Source organism: Anopheles nili, chromosome 3 (genome assembly GCF_943737925.1).
Source record: "Anopheles nili chromosome 3, idAnoNiliSN_F5_01, whole genome shotgun sequence".
Classification (NCBI taxonomy): Eukaryota; Metazoa; Arthropoda; class Insecta; order Diptera; family Culicidae; genus Anopheles; species Anopheles nili.
In genome coordinates this window covers 73808254-73830157 of record NC_071292.1, presented here as the reverse complement: position 1 = coordinate 73830157, position 21904 = coordinate 73808254, and the positions used below count along the sequence as shown (strand labels likewise).

Sequence of the window (21904 nt, the reverse complement as noted above, 5' to 3'; positions counted from 1 at the left end):
GTGTCATTGTAACGGTTCTTTCACAAATTCGGCGCCAAAAATAATTTTGAGCTTTTTGCTCTCAAACGCTGCTAAGACGATTTCACCACACGTATAAAAACCAAAACTCTATAAAATTAACCTGTACTGTTGACTGGTAGATTGTGTAGTATTATTCTAGTGCATTTAGCGAAAGTAACAACCGATCTTCGCTGCTCACAATAATTACAAGTATCCGCCGAAAGAATACCCGAATAATCGAAGAGAATGCCAACCACAAAAGGAGCTGTCAAAATTTCATCGCCGCTTGTAGAAAATCGCACAAAAGCGGATCCCATGGTGGATTACACTCTAGTCGACAAAAAAACAACAGTGCAAATTCGACGCGAAAACTACTGTAATTTTAGATAATTTTCTATTCGTAGCGTATTGTCTACAACGCAGATTTGATTAGTGTAGTGTAGTGTACTGTGAAAAGTTTCTCATAGCTTGAAAATCAGTGCAAAAATAGCGTGGTTCAAGCACCCCCTTCCCACCCTTTTGCGCCCGTAAAAAATGGCTTCTCAAGCGGTAAACAAAACCGGCTCAGGCTGGCCTCGACGTAACAGTCATGGAACGGGATTGACGGAAATGAACAAACTACAGACAAATCAATCGATGACGCTCAACAGGACAATAAATCTGTAAGTTAATGTTTAGCTTCTAGAAACTTGCACTGCGTCGGCCGTTTGATCTGAACGGAGAGTGATTCTACACAGCTTCATGCCTAATCCAAAATGGCTGTCCCCGGAATTGCTGCTAACATATATTTTGTCTTCTTGCAAACAGATATCCTTTGACTAACTACACGTTCGGAACGAAGGAACCTTTGTTCGAGAAAGACCCGTCAGTGCCGGCACGGTTCCAGCGAATGCGCGATGAATTCGACAAAATAGGAATGCGACGTTCGGTGGAAGGTGTTCTGCTGGTGCGTCTATGCTTCAGTGAAGTGTAGAAAGTTGCACTGACCGTGATTTCCTTTCTATCAGGTACACGAACACGGCCTTCCCCACGTATTACTCCTGCAGCTGGGTACGACATTTTTCAAACTTCCCGGCGGTGAGCTGAGTGCGGGTGAAGACGAGGTGGAGGGTCTGAAGCGGCTGTTGACGGAGGTAAGTTTTCAGATTCACAGGTAGAATACACGAATAATCCACTGAAATCAAGCAAATGTATGTATACGAAGAGAGAGCTACTTTGTAAAACGGCGATTCATAATCTAGAAAAGCAAAAACTAAGGTTTTTTGTCATGTAGATGCTTCCGTTCGTTCAAAACATAAGACATACACGATTGTGTCCAAATCGCGATGAATGAAAATTTTCAATGTAAATAAGACATGTTGCTTACTATCAATAAGATGATGAAAATTGTTTAAATCGAAATCGAAACTAATTAGCTTCTTTTTAACTTACGATAACAAAATCTACGAAAAATTATAAATTGTGCCTAAATATATCATCAGATCAACACGAACTACACAGCATGCGTAAGAAAGTTGGGAGACTGGAACATTTATAACGTCTTATAATAATGCAACAACATAATCAAATCGTTTTGGACGAATTTGAATTTTACGCACGACGGCTTAACGGCGCTATTCGTCCCCCCAATGTGTCCATTCCATTTGATCTACGTTCAAAACACAGCTCACTGTTGCATGTCGCACAATCCGAAGGTAGAAAAATCAAATCCGCATCGCGCAAGGAACGGAGAGCGTATCATGCGGGATGTAATTGTTTTGTAACTGGCATGTATCGCTTCCGCTCCCCAATGTGCGACGCGGCGTAGGCAAGATGCCGTTGGGCAGGACACAAGTCCGCTCGTCGAGCCGGCAATGTATAAAACCGTTGTTTCTTTCTTTTATTGTCATCATGTGTTGTGTTATTTGAAAATTTCACTCCCAACCCAAACACCCCGACCCACCCATCTAGACTCTAGGGCGACAGGACGGTGTGAAACAGGACTGGATCGTCGAGGACACGATTGGCAACTGGTGGCGACCAAACTTCGAACCCCCGCAGTACCCGTACATCCCGCCACACATCACCAAGCCGAAGGAGCACAAGCGTCTGTTTTTGGTACAGCTGCACGAGAAGGGTAATGATAGTAAAAAGAACCTTACGTTATATTGTTTTTAAGAATTCTGTGCACTGGCCACAGGGAGTAGCTTTTAGCGCGAAACAGCTCAACCCTGAGACTGGAAGGCATCTATTGAATGCCAGCGGCTCTTGAAAGGCAACCCGCGTACCACCAATACCAGTACCAAATGATCCAAAACCGGAACAAATGAAGGCATCACGTGAGGAGAGAAAAAATCTAGCTTTCGGTGGAAATTGTAAACTTTTGTAAAATCGCTGCGGTTATGTTGCGAGGCGTAGTTTTATGAGTATTTTTTTGAAGCAGCATCGACAATTTGCCAATGTGCATCAAGATATCTGAAGAAGTGGTTTTATCAATATTGCCTGAATTATATGTGCTGTATCTTCATTTCAAACTTGTAAATTGATAAAACGGCCTTCGGATTAACCCCGAAATGTATTGTATGTATGTACTGAATGTATGTATTTGAAGGAGAAAATTGAACAATGGTTGTAAACAAGTAATTTACCGCTCCAGATTTAGTAAACCGTCTGTTCAGAAGAAATTTTATCGATTGTAAAACTATTTGTACATGAAATGTGAGTAATAAGCAATTCTATCAAGCAACGTTCATATATCGTACCATTTTCTACATACGTATTAGCATTTAACGAACAAATAGGACTGTTAGAAATAAAATTATGTACTTACCAGTAACTATCGATAGCAATATCTACGTTATATGCTTAGGATTCGTTTTTACAACTATTGTATGTAATGTATTTAAAGGCAAAAAGAATTTTCGTTTCTTCACAACGGGGGACGCGTTTGCTAACAATTTCGTTTTCTTTTTTTCTTGCATTGTGCAGCACTATTTGCCGTACCTAAGAACTACAAGTTAGTAGCGGCACCTTTGTTCGAACTGTACGACAACTCCCAGGGCTACGGGCCGATCATATCATCGCTACCGCAAGCGCTCTGCAGGTACTTCGCCACTCTACACCCTATCTCTAAAATGAAATACTTTGTTTCAACCACCGCAAATTTCTTTTAGGTTTAACTTCATCTACATGTAAGCTGGTGCAATCATCTGTATGTACTGGGCCCAGATCGCGGCGCTGCCAGCCATGGCGGAGGCTTTACGCGCGCTGCTCCGCTTTATTCCCCTGAGGACACTGGCATAAGTCGGAGTCTTCCACGCTGCTGTAAGCCGTTGCCGTCACAATGGACAGAAGAAAAGTGAAAATTGCGTCCCTGTTGGCGTGTGTATAGTGCACGACAAAAAGACGACTTCGACCTCGAAGGGGGTTAATTTAGTGGACATTATTTTATAGTGCATGTACAAGAAAAATCTTTTTTTTCGTCACTTACTTTATATCTTAGTTTAACCGATATAAGTGTCGTAAATAAATACTTACCAATCAATATATCATAACACGAGAGAGGCCTCACTTAAAATTCAAACATCTGATGGGGATCTTTCTGGAGGTAATTGCAGGAACTTGAATCACCTTCAGGACAGTTGTAACCAAAGCACGTACAATCATATCCAACCATCCAGCCGTGTTGCCCGGAAGACCTACGATATGTCGATGGCACTTGCTCATTAGACCACGACGATCCAGTGCAGAGGCAACACAGGAGCTGTCCGCGATGAGCTTCCCGATGGCCCTCGCTGGCATCAAGGAGTCCCCCGTGAAGCTGCTGATCAAAACTTAGCTTCGTTCGCAACAAATTCACGGTGTTCTGACTCAATCGATTCGATAGTAGCGTCATCAAACGCTCGTACTTCAAGCTGCTGCCAGTATGGAGCACCTCCAACAGCACTACGATGTAGTTCTGCGCTAGACGCAATGTATCGATTTTCGATAGCTTCTGGGGTGGAGGTGTAGCCCTTGGGCCTTGGTCTTCACCGTCACATCGAGTCGAAGCAGTGGTTAAATTCGCAGGAAGTGGAACACACATACGTAACCGATCAAGCGCATCGTTCAGGCCATGCATACGGTTTCGCTCGCGTAAATTGGCCTTTTTGCGCTTAACCAAAGAAAGGATACCCACACCGGAAGATTTCCTTCTCCTGCGTGCTCTATCGCCCGTGGTCACTAGAGTTGGTGCCATGCTTGCTGCTGATAGCTTGGGAACTTGCGGATGTTAATGCGATCACATTGTGGCGAATCGAACGAAATATATGGCCCTATATAAAGGTGTGGAGGCATTTTCCTCTAATCTAATTTTCCACCTTATCTCTGATAAGCGGCCAACACTGTCATGGGGAGAGAGCTGGAAAAGTGTACAGGACATATAATTCGTCCCGCTAGGTGCGTTATCACCGTTGAATTGTCAATATAGAGGAAGAAGTGCTAATTGTTGAAGCAAATCACCCTTATTGTGAGACATCCCAACCCGTTAGAAAGCTGAATGTCTTATCTATCTGGCATGAATTTGAGTGCATAATTTACCCTCACGCTTTCCTTTCCACTTTTGTATATAACTAACGATTAGTAATGAGAGTAATAACGTTAAAATATTAAATTTGCCAATATAAAGACAATAAAAAAGCGTTAGCATTGCAATTCTTTGAATGAGTCCAAAATTGTAAAAAGGGATAACCCTACGTTCTTAAAAACTTACATCGGAATGCGCAAAGTTTTCTTTATTTATGTGTTTACTTGCGAGAAATTGTCGACCAAATGGTTTAACATCAGAAGTTTGTTTTTTTTATAGCGAATATTTTTCGAACCAACGACTCTCATTAATAGCTATCGTCACGTGTTCGGGGTTAAAGCACTGAACTATGACGGCGTCGGCGCATCAATGGCGCATATCGCGGGCTGCGTGCAGACGTTTAACACATGCTGTTGCCTAGAGAAAAAGCAAGGGATGGAGAATGCGAACATTTCGCATGGTAGCCCTGTCCGCATGTTCGTAGGAAGCAGAAGCACTGGTTGCTACGATGTAAGGCAGTTGTTTGTATCAATCAAATAGTTTGACAGCAGGCAGGATTTAGAATAATAGGAACTTTCGGCGTGTTCGGGAACCTTCGACGTATTTCAAGAGTTTCAGTCTCCTATTGCCACTGGTCCTGATTGCCCACGCAGCGTGTACATTTCTGTGGTGGGTGTCTGTGTCTCGCTGCAAATATGTCCATAGTTAACATCTATTTCCACGACGAAAATATCTACAACGTGGAAAAGAAACCGCCAGAAAAACCACCAAAGCCCCCGCTCTACCACTCACGATTTGAGCTCCAGGTTCGACAGGAGACGAAATCCTGCAAGGATGCCCATCGCACCATGGGCTTTTCCAAGATTCCTCTACCCGGGCCAAACGAGTTTCTGAAGAAAAATTGTGGCCCTCGCTACCGAGCAACCAAATCGGCACCGGTACGACTTTGCACTACGCATAAACCACCCGTTCCGAAACCGGATGCACCGCTTCCCTGTCAGGTGATGAAGGTGGTCGATTTTCGCAAGGAAAACGTCAAGAAAGTGGTTGCTACCAGTCCGAAAAAGGTCCGACCACGATACGCCGACACGCGGAAAGGAGACTTTCACGATCTAGAGAAATCGGGCCTGATGCCCATCTACATGTGCAAACCGAAATTTGGTAAAGTTCCCCAATATCTGATGCGCAGGAAGAAAGATTTGGCCGCACAGAAGGAGCGGCTGATGGAGGATTGCGCGCAGCAGAAGCCACGATGCTCGTACATTTCGCAGGAGGAACGTGTCGACCTCTTGAAGGTAACGCTTACATTGTATATCATACAAAAACTTTCTTTTTCTTATACACTAAGTACTTTTGCTTTCATTTGAAGGGTTTGAAACAAAACTGGGAGAAGCTACAGCAGGAGTATCAGAGCCTTCCACTACTCACCGACACCGTACCGAAGATGATACGAAAAGCCAAACTGGAGAATAATCTAAAACAGTTGGAAAAGGATATACTAACGATCGAGAACAACCCGTACATATACATATATGACGATGAACAAAAGGAATCATAAGGCACCTGGTGAATTCTAGAATTAGTATACCGTGTGGCATTAAGGTTCATTTTCCGTATCAACAAATTGTTTAGTAGAGATTTCGTAATACACTATATTTGTAAAGATTATGCTATACATCTACCTTTTCCTTAACTCACCTCATTAGCTGGCACCAGTAGAGTTGATGCAACCTAACGGAGCAAATAAATCGCGTGTCATTTTCTAAAACCTGTTGAAGAACCATTGTTGATCATCAAACACTTTTTATTGTAATGAACGACACATCACAAATGCAGCATTTTCGGAAATCGATTAACGAGGTGTCGTGATCAAATATCAGCGCAAGCACGTCGGGCTTTAGCGAGTAACGCTGACACATCTGGCACGTTACCTCATCCCCATTGATCGGTACCTGTATCTTGGTCAACACGCATCGAAACACGGGATGCTTTTCTGAGCATTCGAGCTTATTTTTGTCGATCGGGGCATCGCAAAACGAACATATTTCGCACTCTATGTCAGGTGTCTCAATGTGGTCCACGTTGTCTAGTGTTTCCATCATCTTCGGTTGCAGCTGCGCGTGCAAACACTCATAATCTCCGCTAAATGATCCCAAGGCCAAGGTGCGTATAAAATTTCGTAAATTTTGCAGTGCTCTTTGCTGCAGATGATCAAGTCTTCCGTGTTTGGATAAAGCAGCGGATAGGGAAAATATCGCCATGCAAGCGCTGATTCCCTCAATCAGACTGCAAATGAATTGCAGTTGATTATGTAGTATCTCCGTCACTATTTTACTGCGCTTGCTTTGAAGGCTAATTTTAGCTCCGATTTGCACCAACTGGAGCTTCAGCTGGTACATGGAAAAATCATTTAGGTTGAGCTTGAACTCAGCATCCTCAAGCGGCTTCAGAGTATCGGCATTTTTGTTGCCACGGTAGCGGATTACTTCTGCTGCATCGTAGTAGTCGGTCATTTTGAATGATTTGTTACGCTGTAGAATATCCAGCGGATCGCATTCATTGAATTGCGCAAAGAACAAACAGGTGGGCGAACGGATAGACAAGTGATCGAACCGTTTTGAAGGATATCCAAGGAATGCCCAGCAGGCACGTGTGCGTGTTGCCGCCACTCCGTAAAGGGCGTATGATCCGACGTTCAGGTCGCTTTTAACTTCCTGTTCGTTTATCTGAATTCTGGTTCCCGAAGGTTGGTGAATGAAAATATGGAAAATTGTACCCGTCGCCATTGTAGCGATATACTTGCGCGGTTCTAGATGCTGCAGTCCGGTGATCATGAAGTTTTCCAAATCCACTGTGCCACTACCGAGTTCGGTTCCGTCAAATTGAACCTCCAGGACTAGCAAGTACGTTGCCTTGACCACCAGAATCAGTAGCGACTGGTTGTTACGATCAATTTCGCACTCTATTGTCGAAATGGCTAGATCTGGATCATAAAACGTGGCAACGTATTGTGCATTCTGTGCAATGTTCTCTGCTCCAAACCGGTATAGCGCCACGCGACCGCAGTCAAGACCGACCAATAGGAAATGATTTTTCTCATCAATGGACAAGTACTTGATCACGCGAGAAGTTTCCTCTTCCTGGTGAACATGCTCTATTTGGGGCCCGCTGGACATTAGGGTACAAAGAACAATTTTCCCCGATTTTGTACCGAACGCGAAGCGTACGGGATGTTGGTAGATATCACATTCCCAGGCAAAACACGTTATGATCATTTCATCCACCATGGTTTGGAGCTCCTCGAAGGATTCTATACTGTGTTTGTTGTAAATGTAGTTCTGCCAAGTGTCAGAAATGTCCACGTAGGTATTCCAATTCGAAATCCATTGCCCATCCTGTCGGTATATCGTCAACTGGCCCATATTAGTAAGGTTAGCGATGAGATACTCGTTTGGATTACTTTCGAATATCCCGCTAGGAGATACCCATGATTGTACATTGTATATGTGCACCTTGGCAATGTTGGGAAATATGGTTTGGTCTAGCATGATTTGTTTGCGTTGCTCCATATTGCTGGCATTATACAGGTCTGTTTCGTTCACGAGCAGCGCACTCGTAGGACGAGCCGTGGAGCATTTGATACGAGTCGTCGCGAAACTGATGATGCCATCCTCAACGACGTGCTTAAACCTAAGCTGCAGTACAAGAGTGTGGTCTTTAGCACATACTACTATCGTTTCGCCAACGCAGGATATAGTGAACGGTTGAATGATTTCTTCCGGCTGCTGGCATGTCGTCAGTTCTTGCACCTCCATACCGCAGCTGGCACAGTTCAAATTCCTGAAATATTTCGAACTGCATCATTTCACCGCAGCTCAGTGCATGCTCTAGCGGATTCACACCGAAACTTACGTAAATGTCAAAAAATATCAACAAATCAACAACGACGAACGCCCGCTGTTGCTGCATTAGAAGCATACGGACATTTATATACAGGTATTTATCACCGCACGAGTTTCACCACTAAATAAGGAGATACCGTATTTTCGTGCGGGTGCTGAAAACACAATCCACGCAACGATGAGTGGTAAAAAAGGATTAGATTTATTGCGCACAATCGCCACTGTAATGACGAAAACCAACGGATACGATAGATGCCTACAACAGGTATGTTTATAGATACTTCAGCAAATTTCACCTCATTTTTCATTAAAAAGAACAATATAGTGTTTAAAATAGAAACTATTACACTAAAAGAAATGGATAAAACTAACTTAAAAACTGCGTTAATCGTTTTTTGGAACGAGGTTACATAAACACTGCTGTTGCGCCGGACGCTTTGACAGAACTGTCAGTTTCGAAGCACGAGTAAAAGCTGCATGTCCTTTCGAACAAGCATGATTTTCGATTTGGCGGTTACCGCATCCTTGCTTTAGACAAATTTTCATGTTTCATGATCGTTCAATTCACTTCACGCATATGTGTAATATGTATTATTTCTTTTTATCATCCATTATTGTAGCTTGTAATGGTAAGCGGAGGAGACGGTAGGTGCTTGGCAGAGTTTAAGGTACAGGAAGAGCATTTGAACCGCGCCGGTGGACTACATGGTGGGTTTACCGCTACAATCGTAGACGTAGTGACTACCTATGCTTTGATGACCAAAGAAAATGCAGCCCCCGGAGTATCAGTGGACATCCACGTGAGCTACTTGAAAGGGGCACGGCAGGGAGACGAAGTCGTTATCGATGCAAATACGGTCCGTGCCGGTAGAAACTTGGCTTTTCTCGAATGCGAGCTTCGCCACAAGAAGGATAACTCTATTATCGCCAAAGCATCACACACCAAATATATTGGAAGTAATTGAAGATTATTGTAGAAGGCTTATAGCCTGATGTACGCTAGGTTATTAGGTGATATGGTTGATTTTTACATGATTTTATCTCGGAAGAATAAATGCTTCTATGGTGCGATTTGAAATAAAATACAATGAAAGGTTAACGTTATCTGGTATCTTTTGTTTCGTTCGGAAAAGAAGAATAGCTAGCAAAGATCGATTTATTTTCCTTCAATTATCTTCGGTAAGAGGTTGTTGCTATAATTGGTTTGATTTTCGTGTCACAAATTTTCTGTTTCGATAGTACCTAGCACGGCTGAGATACAGTTTTGCGTATTATTTCCGATTCAAGTAAAATTTAGCCTAATGCTTGCCTAATGCCATCCTTCTAACACCCGCAATATGATCGAGCTCGTTTTGTATTCATAAGCCATTTAGCTCTTAATTTGAGGGGGTTTTCCTCTCTATTCCTTCCTTTCTTAATGTGAACCCTTCTTCTTTGTAATATCTATTCCATGTTGCTATGAATTTTGTCCAAAAAGTGCGTACCTTTGCTGGTCCGGGAAGTAATTATTCGTCCGCAAGTCCACTTGCCTTTGCCTGATACAGCTCAGTGATCGGCAAATATGATCTCGTTTGCTAAGGAATCTTTTTCTAGTCGAGGTGAAATTGAACGTTTATAAAAGTATGTACAGTTAGTAGTATCCGTCAGTTGGTAGGAAAGCTTTCCATGGTTCCACATGGTTTGGAGCTCGTGTTCCGATATGCCGTGGCACCTGCTGAGTCGTCTCTGTTTGGACTTATAATTGGACAGAGATTCTCGCATCCCCGTTTTGATACTAACCATGTCCAGATAAGAATTTATCTCCCAATCTACTGACATAATGGCGTGGAATTACAATGTTTCCTGATGGAGCATCGATCTGACTAGGTGTATCGCCAACGTAGAAATGTTGTCACTAAAACATGCTTTCGATAGCTTCAATCGCGCTAAAACTAGTTTTGCAAACTTCGATAAATTGTAGACTATGTGGTTACTTTCTTTTACGTTCCTGTTCGTATAGGGTAGTATTAATCATTTCACTGTAAATTGGTGCACATAAACAACAAATCCTAATTGTCTCTGTGCATAAAAAAATAAGTCTTGATGCTCTCAATTTGTTAACAAAACGTGATCATTGTTCTAAAAACAAAAAGAACGTCTCACTCAATGCATAGCTCCGAAATAACATCCAGGTTTTTTTTTTCAATCGGAGAACAATGATGGCTAATGTCGCTAATGAACCAAACGTTAGTAAAAGGATTTTAAAAACTCGACAAAAAATGTGAAACAGAACCGATTCACATGGTTAGATATATCTCGTAACTTTCTGCTAATGTCTCTAATTCTTTCCATTGTCACTCTGAAATATCGATATCGCAGTGATTCTGAATACGATCACTAGTCTGATCGCTAGTTCTACCTTCTCGCCTTCTCTCTCTCTCTCTCTCTCTCTCTCTCTCTCTCTATCTATCTTATGAGCCCTCCAGAAAGTGCTCCCTGTAGTGCATCGATGCGTGCCGCTTCATTTAGGCAGAACTACATTTCGTGGAGGAATCCATTTGTAATTGATTTCATCAACGCTTGTTTGACATGGTTGGCTATGATTGACACGCTCAGACTTTGGCCGATCCAACGGGACGAACCTTTGACCCTCGAGGGACATGATTTGCCAGGTTTACTGGGAACTATTCACGATGGTAGCCATGGTACCACCCTCATCCGAGACGACACACGCCGGACAGCATTTGCCCTGTTCCTTCACTAGCACGAGACTGTTCTCACAGATCAACTCCGCGCATTTCTCTGTTTCGCAGCTAATCTGATGGTGTTCACACTCGCACTTGGTGCAGTCATCCCGCATCCAGATCTCGTTGTTCAACCGCTTGATGCCTTTGCTGTCCACGCAGTGGCCGTGTGGTTTGCCCTTGGCCGGATTAACGCCAACACCGGTGTTGCCACTGACGGCGGCCACCGCCAGAACCGCGGCTGAACATTGCTGTTCCAGCCGGCGGATCTTTCGCCGCATCTGCTTCATGGATTTCTGGAAGCTCTCGATCAACGCCTCCAACCCTTCGATGCGTTCCTCGTTCATGTCGTCATCGACGAAGGACGCATCGTCGTCCAACCGCTCGAGATGGTTATCATTGAGGGCGTAGTGTCCTTCGTCTTCGGGTGCTCGTGCTCCTTCCACTGGATTTCCGGTGGTTTGCGGCGTTAGAGCACGTTTCGCGCGGATCACCGATCGTCGCCTACGTACGGCTGGAGCCACGTTACGTTTATGGTGCCGCGAGCAATCTGCACAATCCACCCAGTGCTCTAGGTTGATGTGGGGAACCTCATCGCAGTGCTTGTATCCACCCTGTCTGGCTGGCAGCACAAAAACGTCGCTGGTAATCGTCGTGATGTTGTCACCGTTGTCGCAAATGACCCGTGCCAGTGAAGCCCGCTTGATTTGGGCCAGCTGTTCGGGTTTGAAGGTCTCGTTCTCATACCAGAACCGATCTCCATCGCGCAAGGCACGGAATTGCCGTACCAGGATGCACGTGAACAATGGTCCCATCTTAGCACCTGGCAGCTGATCCTCCAGGATGCCTCCAACCCACAGGTCGATGTTGCCCGGGTGGCCATACAGCTGCTCTAGCTTGCGGCGCACGTTCTCATCCCGGATTTCCTCCTGCAGATCATCAAAGCTCGTCGCGACACGCATTCCGCACAACTTCCGGTAGTCATTGTATCCGGGCAGGGCGTGATCGCGCGCACGCTGTATATTGATCGCCGCCAGATCAAGCGCTACGGCGTGAGCTACCTCGAATAGGCGCTCTGTCAGGTCAGTGTTCAGGTTCTGATCGGATTTCTTCAGCTTTGCCGGCACACTGTACAGGCCGCGCAATAGCGGATCAACGCCACCCTCGTACATCAACCGCCACGGTGCGAAGAATGCCTTGTGAAGCGGCAAATGGCCCTGCGCGATCGGCTGATACGACTCATTTAGCCGATGCAACATCGGATTAATGAGACTGTGCCCAAACCGGAATGCTGCTGTTGCGAACTCATTGTAGATGGTCGGATTAACCGTGGGGTCATACCGGACGTACTCGCCCAACTCGGCCATACCTTGTTCTCCGATCACAAGCGGAAGCCAATGAGCGTAGGTGATGTGCTGCATCATCGCTCCCACGATCTTACGGCTCTCGTAGTACAACCGGTCTCCATCCCAGTGCGGGTTGATCCGGCGTAGTTGATCCGCCAACCGGTTATGCTCACGCATCCACACGATGTGCATCGACGTGAGACCGAGCTGCTCGTTCACACGGATGTCACCTGCCGTAAAGCAGTTGATCTGGCTCTCATCCAGATCCCGTCGACAATCCATCCCGTCCGTCGGTGCCGAGAACGGCAACAGTGGCTTTTGGTTCGGGAAGTGTGGTCCGTCTCGTAACAGACCCTCGTCAGCGGTGAGATTCCGAAGTTCCTGCGCGAACGTCTCTGTATATCCGTACACCTGCGATGCATCGATGAACGCCGTCAGTTGGTTGATCTGCTCGCGTGGCTGCACGCTACCGAAAAAGATAGACGTCATGCCTGACCCGCAGACGGCGCTTGAACGGACAAAATCGATACAACGTCGGTTTCGGATGCGAGGATCTCCGGTCGGAATGTCGATCGGATAACAGGGGGCCGCGTACTCGCACGTCTTCTTGCAGTCTACGCCGTCCCAGCTCTCGGACGTCACCGACGGGATGGCATGATCGAGATCGTGATCAAGGAACTGTCCCCACTGCATTACCATGTGTGTAATGCGGTCGTCCGGTGTGACGGAGCTGGTCGAAATGAGACTGGTAGAGACGAGCCGAGCACTTGGTTTCACGAACCCATCGTACACCGCCGTACGGTTCCATCCGATCGGACTGTTGAAGCCGTTCTCATACATCGGTGGAAGCAACCGCTGGAAACCAGTCAACGAAGAACCCCAGGCAGGATGCTGGTAGTTGTTGCACGTGCCATCAAGCGAGCGATACTTCGCGTGGAAACACAGATCCGAGCAGTTCGGTGTGACCCGGTGTGCCATACACCCGGACAACTGCTCCAGCAAGTCAAGGTACTCCGGTGACAACAGGTCCTGGTAACGGAAGTCCGTGGTGTTGGTCGTCAGGTTAGCTCCACTGTCCACGTGTCGGCGAATGATGACGAGTGCTCGTTCGTATACCTCGGCTGCACGGGCAATTTCCCGGGCCGGACCAGTTGGGAAGCGTACGATGCGGAACAGATCGTCATGGTAACGACCGGACGTGTTCCGGCCCGTCGTAAACATGCGCCCGATGGTTTGATTAATCGCCGTGTCCACCTCTCGAGACGCCTCAGCGATGGCAATGCGTACGTACTGGTCGCCTGGTAGCGCTTCTACTCGCTTCCTGCAAATGACACAGTGCAACGAGTGTGTGGAAATGGAAAGTGGATAGTGGCGCGAAAGGACGAAGGATACTTACTTGACCGTCAGCATGCCGCTGGCAGTGGCTCGACCGTACTTGTTTAGCAGCGAACACTCGTACCGGCCTTCGTCCAGCTGGGTGACGTTGGCGACGAACAGACTACCGGCGGATGATATACGGTACTTGTCCTTTGGGGTTATTGTGCGGCCTTCCTTCTGCCATTTGATCTGTTCGAGCGAGGAAGAGTGGGACAACAGTGTGTGAGCGTTTGAGTTTGAGTTGGTTCATGAAGAACGTCGGCATCGGCAATCCAGAATCCGTCCTCTAGAATTACCGATTGCAATTATGGCACAAAACGAGCCAACATAAAGCTTAAACAACGATGAACTCCCCACCCTAGAATGTTGCTGCCCAAGGCGCACCTTCGAGATAGGAGGAGATTATTGGAGCGGTACTTTTAATGGAACATCCTGGCCATTCTAAAGCGCTGCAAGGAAGATCCCAGAATGCGATAATCCACCCTCCACTCGGAGTCTGCTATCGGTCCTGCCTCAAGTTTGTGTTTTGCGTTTTCATCCACCAGCGCTAGTTACTTTCCAAGATGGTCACCGTTTGGCAATAAATACTTCGACCCGGAAGCGGTTTCCGCACGACGATAAGGTAGCGGGAGGCGACGATGCCCGGACCGGAAGGCCATCAGACAGGAATTACGCTTAAATGGGTCCATAAATCTTGCCATTTATAGAAACGGATGCGCTACCGGAGGTCGTCCTTGGACGAAGGCTAAAGCAACTGGGGTGTTTAAAATTTGCATAATCTTTCCTTCCGAGCGTGTCCACGCGCCGCTGTGGTCACCCGTAAGTCGATATCGGCAGTCACGCGGGCTTGGATGCATAAATAGATCCAATCGGCACGCGACCGGCTCGAGCAAGCCGGTCTTCAAATTTCTTGCCCCAACAGCAGCATCCCCAGCGAATGGAGGGAGCCTTCGGTTCGTTTGACAGAACACCGTTAGTGGGGAGCGATCGGAAGCGAAAAGATTAGCACGTACGCGCCGTTTGCCGGGGCCGGCTTTTTCCGGCAGCTACCCAGTAAGAGAGGAAGGCAAACCCGGCATCGCATCTGAGCAACCAAGGACGACGAAAACCCCTCGGCATCTTGATGGTCGGAATTGATGTTGCCCTTCCATGGGTACCCCGGTGGCATGAAGGATGGATTTTTCGGTTTTATCGCTGTAAAATGAGCTGTTTACAGATGTCCGTGTGAGCGTGTGGAAGAGAGTCCGGAGAGGGATGGATTTTCAGAATTTACCGTTGGACCATTAGGTCTCTTATTTATGCTCCAACTCCAGCTCCGGGGAGAGTGTATGCCGGACTGGTCAGATGGACGAGCGTCATGATTTAGTTACGGTACAGCAGGAAGGATTTAGAGGTTTTTCCCTCAGCAGGTCCCGGCACCGGAAGCGTGACGATGTTAATGAAAGGATCCATCGACGGGGATTCGGTACGATGGAAGCGACACAGACTGACCATTCCGTTTTGTAATCCTCACTCAGTGTCAAGGGAAATTATGCCAAGGATTAATTCGAGAGTAGCATATGCAAGAAAGATCATTGGATACGACTGCTTCTAGATGTTCCGGACTATTTAACGTACATCCGATTAGTGTTGTAGAAGGGATGCCTTTTTTGTACATCAAGCACACTGGGTGTAACTACAGGCGACACATAATTAAAAGCTCCTCTAGAGCTTTATATGGGTAAGCAATCGGCTTTATTTCAAGCTTCATTCGTGTGTCGAGGATATCTATCTACTTTGTCTTGGAGCTGTTAATTCATGCGAAATATGAACCCTTTTGAATTGCAGCTCTGTAGATATGTGTGATTTCATCGCCATTGTGTTGTCTACTTTTGAAATTGCTTTATGTGGTTGACAAGTGAGTCTACTTTAATCCTAGGTGCTGATTCCCAACACAAATTCCATCGGCTGTCAGAATATACAATGGCTTTTCGCATCAGCATGCATGCATTAAATCACCATTCGTACCATTTCCACTCGGTAGTTTTGTGCACGCTTTTACTGATTATTTTAATTCCGTTCGTCGACAGCTCGGCAGCGACCGTCTGCTACGAAGTTTTCCCATCAACCGTCCGTCATGGAACGCAGCCATGCGGTCGCTTTCTAAAAGCACATTAACCCCACGGTGGGCACGCGTTCTTTGATGCCGTCACAAGCAACTCTTGCGTGAAAATGTGTAATTAGTTCGACGGCAGCAGAATGCGCTTCCACCTCGATCTAACATTTGCCCGAGTGCACCTGTCCGCTCGTTTGAAGTAATTTCCGAATCCATCTCATCTCCTGCAGTCTGGTGTGCTGAAGCATACCAGCTCACCTAAATGCATTACACCGTAGATCCTGGCGGGTTTCTCCTATTCACGCCACCACCCTGCGGTGGCAATCCATTCGCTTTTATTTTAACGTACGCCAACACCTAACTCGGAACTCCACGGCTATCAGTAGCGCACTAGTTGAAAGAAAACCGCCCATGAACGCCCGGGTGGGAACCTTACCTGCAGGATATCGTCGTTCTCTGCCTTGCACGGCATCTCGACGGTAGTGCCCTCGATGGCGTCCAGATCGTACGGTTCGAACAGGAACCGCGGCGGACCGACGTTGATGACGAGCACTTCTGCCTCGACCTCGGCGATACCCAGCTCGTTCTCAGCCACACACACGTACGTACCTATGAGGGAAGAAAAAAAAGAAGGAAACAACCCCGACACGCCGCGAGTGCGAGAGTTTAGATCAATTAAAGATTGCCCAGCTTTCCCACCGGAGCGGTCCTCTTCTTTTTTTTTTCGTGCCTTCTCGTTTCCATCCCCAAATTTGGTGCGATCCAGCAACAGATTACATCAGTAACACATCGGTGTAGAGGCGAAGCTGTCGCGGTTCAACCCGGTACGAAGGCTGGTACGGCTGTTGATTGAGGCCGAATCAGGTGGCACTTCTTACCTGAGTCGGATTCCTGCGCGTGGTCGATGGTGAGCTCGATCGCATCGTCACTGAAGTACACCTGGCTCGTTTCGTTCACCGGAAGGCCATCCTTTTTCCACCAGATGTGCGGCAGTGGGTTGCCGTCCGCTTCGCACTCCAGCGTCAGTGTGGAGCCGATTTTAACGTTCTGATTTTCCGGACCCAACACAATCCGAGGGGGAGCTATGGAAGAAGAAGTGAGGAAAAACGCAAAACAAAACGTAAATTCGAGTACGATAAGAACAAAAGGAAAGCCCATGCGGAAGGATGCACCGGTGGTGGTCAAGATGGTACGCAGATAAACAGAGATATGCGAGTGGTTTGGGTTGGATTGGGGCAATAGTGGCATCGAAATATGTTTTGCAATTGCGGCTGGTCGATCCGATGGACATGCAACAGTGCCTGACTGCTTCCCGGGAGGAAACGGAAGCTCTATCCGGATGTGGATGCACATCCTCTATTTTTTGCACGTGTTGGAGAAGCTTTTTGGTTTTGAGGAAACTGTTCTCGGTTTTATCCGGTCGAGTTTTTCGGACCTTACCGCACACAAGCTCGAAAAGACATCGACTAGTGGCCAACCAAAATAGTACGGCTAGGAAAATACACAACTCACTTTTCCAACCCACGTGCGGGGGTAGTTTTTCCCGAAATGAAAACTTCAGCTTTCTGCGACCAAATTCGATACCATTTGTCCAACCTAAGTACGCCTTTCTCCCCCCCCCCCCCCCCTAAAGCAATGGCGGTTGGGGGTGGTTTAATGGAGCGGGCATTATTTTCCCGAAATAACTGCACAATGTTGCCTAGAAACGTCCAGACCAGGGCTCATCTTCAAGCCGGCATTCGTTCCATCTGCCCGAAACAATGCTCCAGCACGTCTCCTACTCACTCCTATCGAGATTGGATTAAGATAGCGAAGCACCGGACACGGCCCGGGTTATTATTTATTGTCTGGCGTGCCTTTTTTTTGCTTGCTTCCCTTATCTAGCATCCTCGCCGTGGGCTGCTCCTGCTGCTTTTAAAAATTTAATATGTCCCTGACTGCTCTCGAAGGATGGTCAGCGTGGGACAGAGAGCAAGCAGGGGTCTCTGGAATGGATCGGTAGCCAAATGCACGGAGCAACAGGAGTGCAGCGGGTCTTTGTGTAAGCCGAACCACCATCCTGGGGCAAACTTGGATCAAAGCTCCCAGCCCATCCCATGCGCAGGGGCTTCCGATTATCCGCCCCATGATGACACCATGTGTGGGCTCCGTCTTTGGTTCGATGCTTCAGCCCCCACAAAGTTGCCATGGCACCATGCGCTTGACTAACCAGCACGGTAATCCGGCCACTTTCTCCAGGACAGGCGTCCAAACACCGGTGTGAGGTCCCGGGAAGCCAACTCTCGGTGTCCACCCGTGGCTTCGTATTTTCGGTATTCGATTCGGAACTCCGGTTTATTGCCGGCACATCGGCGGTAGAACGTCGGCGTGGTGGCGCAAAGGATCCCGGGCAGGATGTGCTTTTGCCGACGGTGTATGGCTTCGATTTCGAATTTATGAGAAATAGAAATGGGTTTATCTGCGGGTGTCCTGTGCACCGGTGCGCTGACCATAAAACGGGACAGAACGTGCTTAAGGGAGAGGGGCCAGTTCTCGGGTTTGGGGTGAAATGCATTTTTCCGAACACCGAGTGTTCGCTTCGGAACGTGTCCCGTAAGCAAGGCACGGGGGTTGGTAAAAATATCCAAACCGTACGGCACCATCCCGTTATGAGTGGGACGTCTTTCTAGCGCATGGCTAGTGGAAAGTGCTTCTGGACGGCGTTTACAGATTTATTGGTGTGCATTTTTCCATCCACCGACCGAAGGCGCTGCCAGCGTAGAGAGGGGATCAGCAATAAATGGAACGCAGCAGCTGGAGGTGGAAGCAAAATAAAAAAAAAAATGAGACACACAACAGCATTTCCAAAGCAAACAGTCTGAGCACACGGGCAAGGAGGAAGCTTTTAGGAAATCTCATTTTATTTCCCGCCGGTTTCTTCCGCACACATGACATTCACGTGACGTGACGTTTGTGTTTTGTTTCCATCCTCTTTTTTTTGGTTTATCTTTTGTAATGGAAAATTTGGAGGGCGCTGAAAAGAGACACCGCACTGCTCGATAAATTGAAAAGTTTTCGAGATAATGCACCTCCATCTGTACGGAAAGCTGACACAGCGAGACGGAGGGTGTTATGGGACTTACGAAGAAAGAAAAACATAAAAAAGTCGAGCACTTTTATCTGCCAACGACGCATGCCGCATGTTCCAGCCGCCAACTGTAAGGCGTTTTCAATCCATCGTTCGAATCACACTTTTTTGCTCCATATCTTCGCGATTAAACGCCGACCGGCAGCGTGGGAAGTGTCACAGGACGCAACAAGTAACTCAAAAGCCAAAATCAGCGCCTCGAGTGTGAATGCAGAGTCTCAAACAGGACACCGGCACGTGTTCGTATGCTTTACACCCACGCAAGGTCGTGTCGTCGTGGGTCGTACGATGAAGCTGTTAAACTTTTCATCCAGACGAATGAATATGCAAAGTTGCCATATTCTTTATGGGTTTCCATTCTTCAAGGCCTACTAAGCAGGCCTCAAAAGCGATCGCACGTGCCGTACGGAATACACTTTGGAAGGTAAAAGTTCTCGATTGAATAAAGAAAGTCTTGGAGGGGAAAAAAGAACGTCCTGTAACCGCTGACATGAAACAATCACCCCCATGGAGCAGCCTGAATTCGGCGGAAGTCCTTGCTTTGGTGGCCAAAGTTGCTGTCGGCGAACTAACTTCCCCGAAACGTGACAGCGGGACGCGCCAACGTCTACATTGCCAGCCAGTCGTCAAGCATGCTGCCGTGGTTGTAAATTATGCATCTAATACGTGCTCGCGCAGTCGAAGGCACGAACAACGGTTTAAAGTGCCAACTGACCTTTCAGGCGACGTCCACAACAGCATCCAGCAGTGCAGGTGTTTCTCGTCTGGTTTTCCCAAGGTCCGACAAGACGTGCCCACCGACAATATGGTTGTCCTGTGCCATCCCAAACGCGATAGGGTTGGGAATGAAATTAAACGGCACGACAAGGTGGAAGATAATTTGATTGGATCCATTTAACTGTACGACCGGTGGTTGATATCGGGAAGATGAAATGAATATTGCATGCCGGTTTCCGCTTGACGCGTTCCGGCGCGATGTTGCTTCGATCTGTCGTTCTCCAGTTATATACATATATTTTTATTCCCTCGCGCTTATTGAATTAGAGTGTCGTGCCGTCGAGAAGGACGATCGTCCAAACGCCAAGATCTCGCTTTCTCATTCTTCTCGATCCGATTACACTGGAAACAATCCCATCAACCGACTGAACGGGGTAATTGGTTTTGTAGAGACATTTCGCGATGTGCAAGTTATTGTATCCTTTCTACCTCCACTGAGGGCCGATACTTCGATCACTTTTTTTATTGGGCATGTATGTTTTACGTATACCTCGGATTGTTATGAGTTGTTTAACGATATTAACGAATTTTCCGAATATTGCCGGGAAAATAAAGTATCGATTTCATGAGGATGTAAATATTTAACTGGTTTTGTTATATTTTATGTTTTTTTTTGTGGTTGTAGTTTATGTTTGCGTATGTTGTGGTATCATTGCAATGATGAAAGATTGACAATCATAAAAGTATACGTAATATTTTACAGTCCCAAATATAGCTTCGTTCCATTCCCAAGAGCTTTATTTTGCTTTCATGATTTGAAAAGCTTTCTCAGGTTCTGCAAAATCTAAACACTCGCATTGATTCAGAATCGTCAGTAAAATTAACGATGATGTCGTGAGGAAATCATTACCCACACGATTGCAAAAATCTATGAGAAAGAGATCTTCTTAAAATCTCACTGCTCGGCAACATCTCCGATCCAATTTTTCAGATTCACTAATTCAATTTCCAGCACTTCGAGGCCAACCAAATATCCGTAGCTCTATCGAGCCGATGCCCTTCCCTAACTCGGACGTGTCAATCACGACCGTGGGGAAGGAATGTTTGACAAAGACGAACTAGCTTCCTTCCCGAGAATGGAACGAATCGGAAATAAAATTACATTCCATTCATTACAAATCACAATCAAACGGTAATTTCGGCGGACGTGCCGTGCTGGCTCGTACAGGGCCAACAGAGAGCCGACAATTTGCGTTCCCGATCGATCGCCCGAGGGACGGTCTCGTGAATGAACGGCAGCCATCTTTCCGATTCTCCCTTGCCAATCGCCATTTTCCGACACCATCCGCACACATCCGGGATCCAGGATCTTTCGCCGTTCGATTCGCTGTGCATGTGTGGTGGTGCAGCTTCCCTTTGGCAAACGAAAGAAAACTATGGCAACGAGAGGGTTCTTTCGCACCCTATTTTTTGCTCCTTCTCACTGTATCGCGCATCCCTTTGCTGGCTCCATTTGTACCCGTTCCCATTACTGATGAGCTCAAGTGGTGCTTCGACAGCTCGGTTCGGGTGTGCGATATGCCGGCGATATCGCAATTTGAAATTCAAATCGCATCTTTCATCACGCACCGAGTAGTATTCCAGGGTGCTAGTTGGCAAAGGAATGCGACTGCCAGTCACTATCTTGGCAAGGTGAAACTTCGCCGGGAGATCGACGCCAGTGGTGCGTGAAATTTGTCAATCTGATTATCGGGTATCAAACAGCGTACGCATACCCAAAGAGCATGGAGAAAAGAACGACTGACGACTAACAACGAGCGCCGGAAAAGCGACCGTCTCATGTCACTAGATTTTGGGGCGTATCGTCGCAGAGCCATCCCTGGAGTCATCGTCCTTGCCGGATCAGGCATCCAACTGCGCGACGCCAATCGGTTTCGAGCAATTTCGGTGCCCGGTGCACGTGCCTGAAGATATCATTAAACTAAGCCCGAACACCAAACGGATGTGATCGGTGCAACCGAAGGAGGCTGTGGAATTGAATTCCAGGGCTCGACGTCATAATTGGGGGCGTTCG

The 21904-nt window shown here is 46.8% G+C and overlaps 6 protein-coding genes across 6 annotated transcripts in view; 3 read left to right on the top strand and 3 right to left on the bottom strand.

Moving 5' to 3' along the window:
* The first annotated feature begins 346 nt into the window (after positions 1-346).
* LOC128725250 (cleavage and polyadenylation specificity factor subunit 5) lies at positions 347-3465 on the top strand. Its single transcript, XM_053818979.1, has 6 exons — positions 347-662; positions 808-946; positions 1008-1133; positions 1951-2116; positions 2968-3082; positions 3153-3465. Exons 1-6 carry the CDS (start codon positions 535-537, stop codon positions 3172-3174), a joined length of 696 nt encoding a protein of 231 aa, XP_053674954.1. The 5' UTR covers positions 347-534; the 3' UTR covers positions 3175-3465.
* Positions 3466-3550: 85 nt separating this feature from the next.
* Positions 3551-4216, bottom strand: LOC128725050 (neurogenic differentiation factor 6-like). The gene has a single exon (XM_053818769.1). It carries the CDS (start codon positions 4214-4216, stop codon positions 3551-3553), a length of 666 nt encoding a protein of 221 aa, XP_053674744.1.
* A 1022-nt stretch (positions 4217-5238) lies between these two features.
* On the top strand, positions 5239-6101 carry LOC128726807 (enkurin). Its single transcript, XM_053820635.1, has 2 exons — positions 5239-5838; positions 5913-6101. Exons 1-2 carry the CDS (start codon positions 5239-5241, stop codon positions 6099-6101), a joined length of 789 nt encoding a protein of 262 aa, XP_053676610.1.
* Positions 6102-6336: 235 nt separating this feature from the next.
* Positions 6337-8358, bottom strand: LOC128726426 (uncharacterized). The gene has a single exon (XM_053820235.1). The coding sequence runs from the start codon at positions 8356-8358 to the stop codon at positions 6337-6339; it is 2022 nt and encodes a 673-aa protein (XP_053676210.1).
* A 224-nt stretch (positions 8359-8582) lies between these two features.
* LOC128722908 (acyl-coenzyme A thioesterase 13) lies at positions 8583-9583 on the top strand. The gene is made up of 2 exons (XM_053816595.1): positions 8583-8710; positions 9066-9583. Exons 1-2 carry the CDS (start codon positions 8624-8626, stop codon positions 9408-9410), a joined length of 432 nt encoding a protein of 143 aa, XP_053672570.1. The 5' UTR covers positions 8583-8623; the 3' UTR covers positions 9411-9583.
* Positions 9584-11098: 1515 nt separating this feature from the next.
* Positions 11099-21904, bottom strand: part of LOC128725049 (peroxidasin) — a 30755-nt gene continuing 19949 nt past the window's right edge. The window contains exons 8-11 of the mRNA XM_053818768.1: positions 16865-17068; positions 16423-16595; positions 13911-14080; positions 11099-13835 (exon numbers count right to left, since the gene is read on the bottom strand). Of these exons, the coding sequence (XP_053674743.1) occupies positions 11099-13835; positions 13911-14080; positions 16423-16595; positions 16865-17068 (3284 nt within the window). The remainder of the gene's footprint in view (positions 13836-13910; positions 14081-16422; positions 16596-16864; positions 17069-21904) is intronic.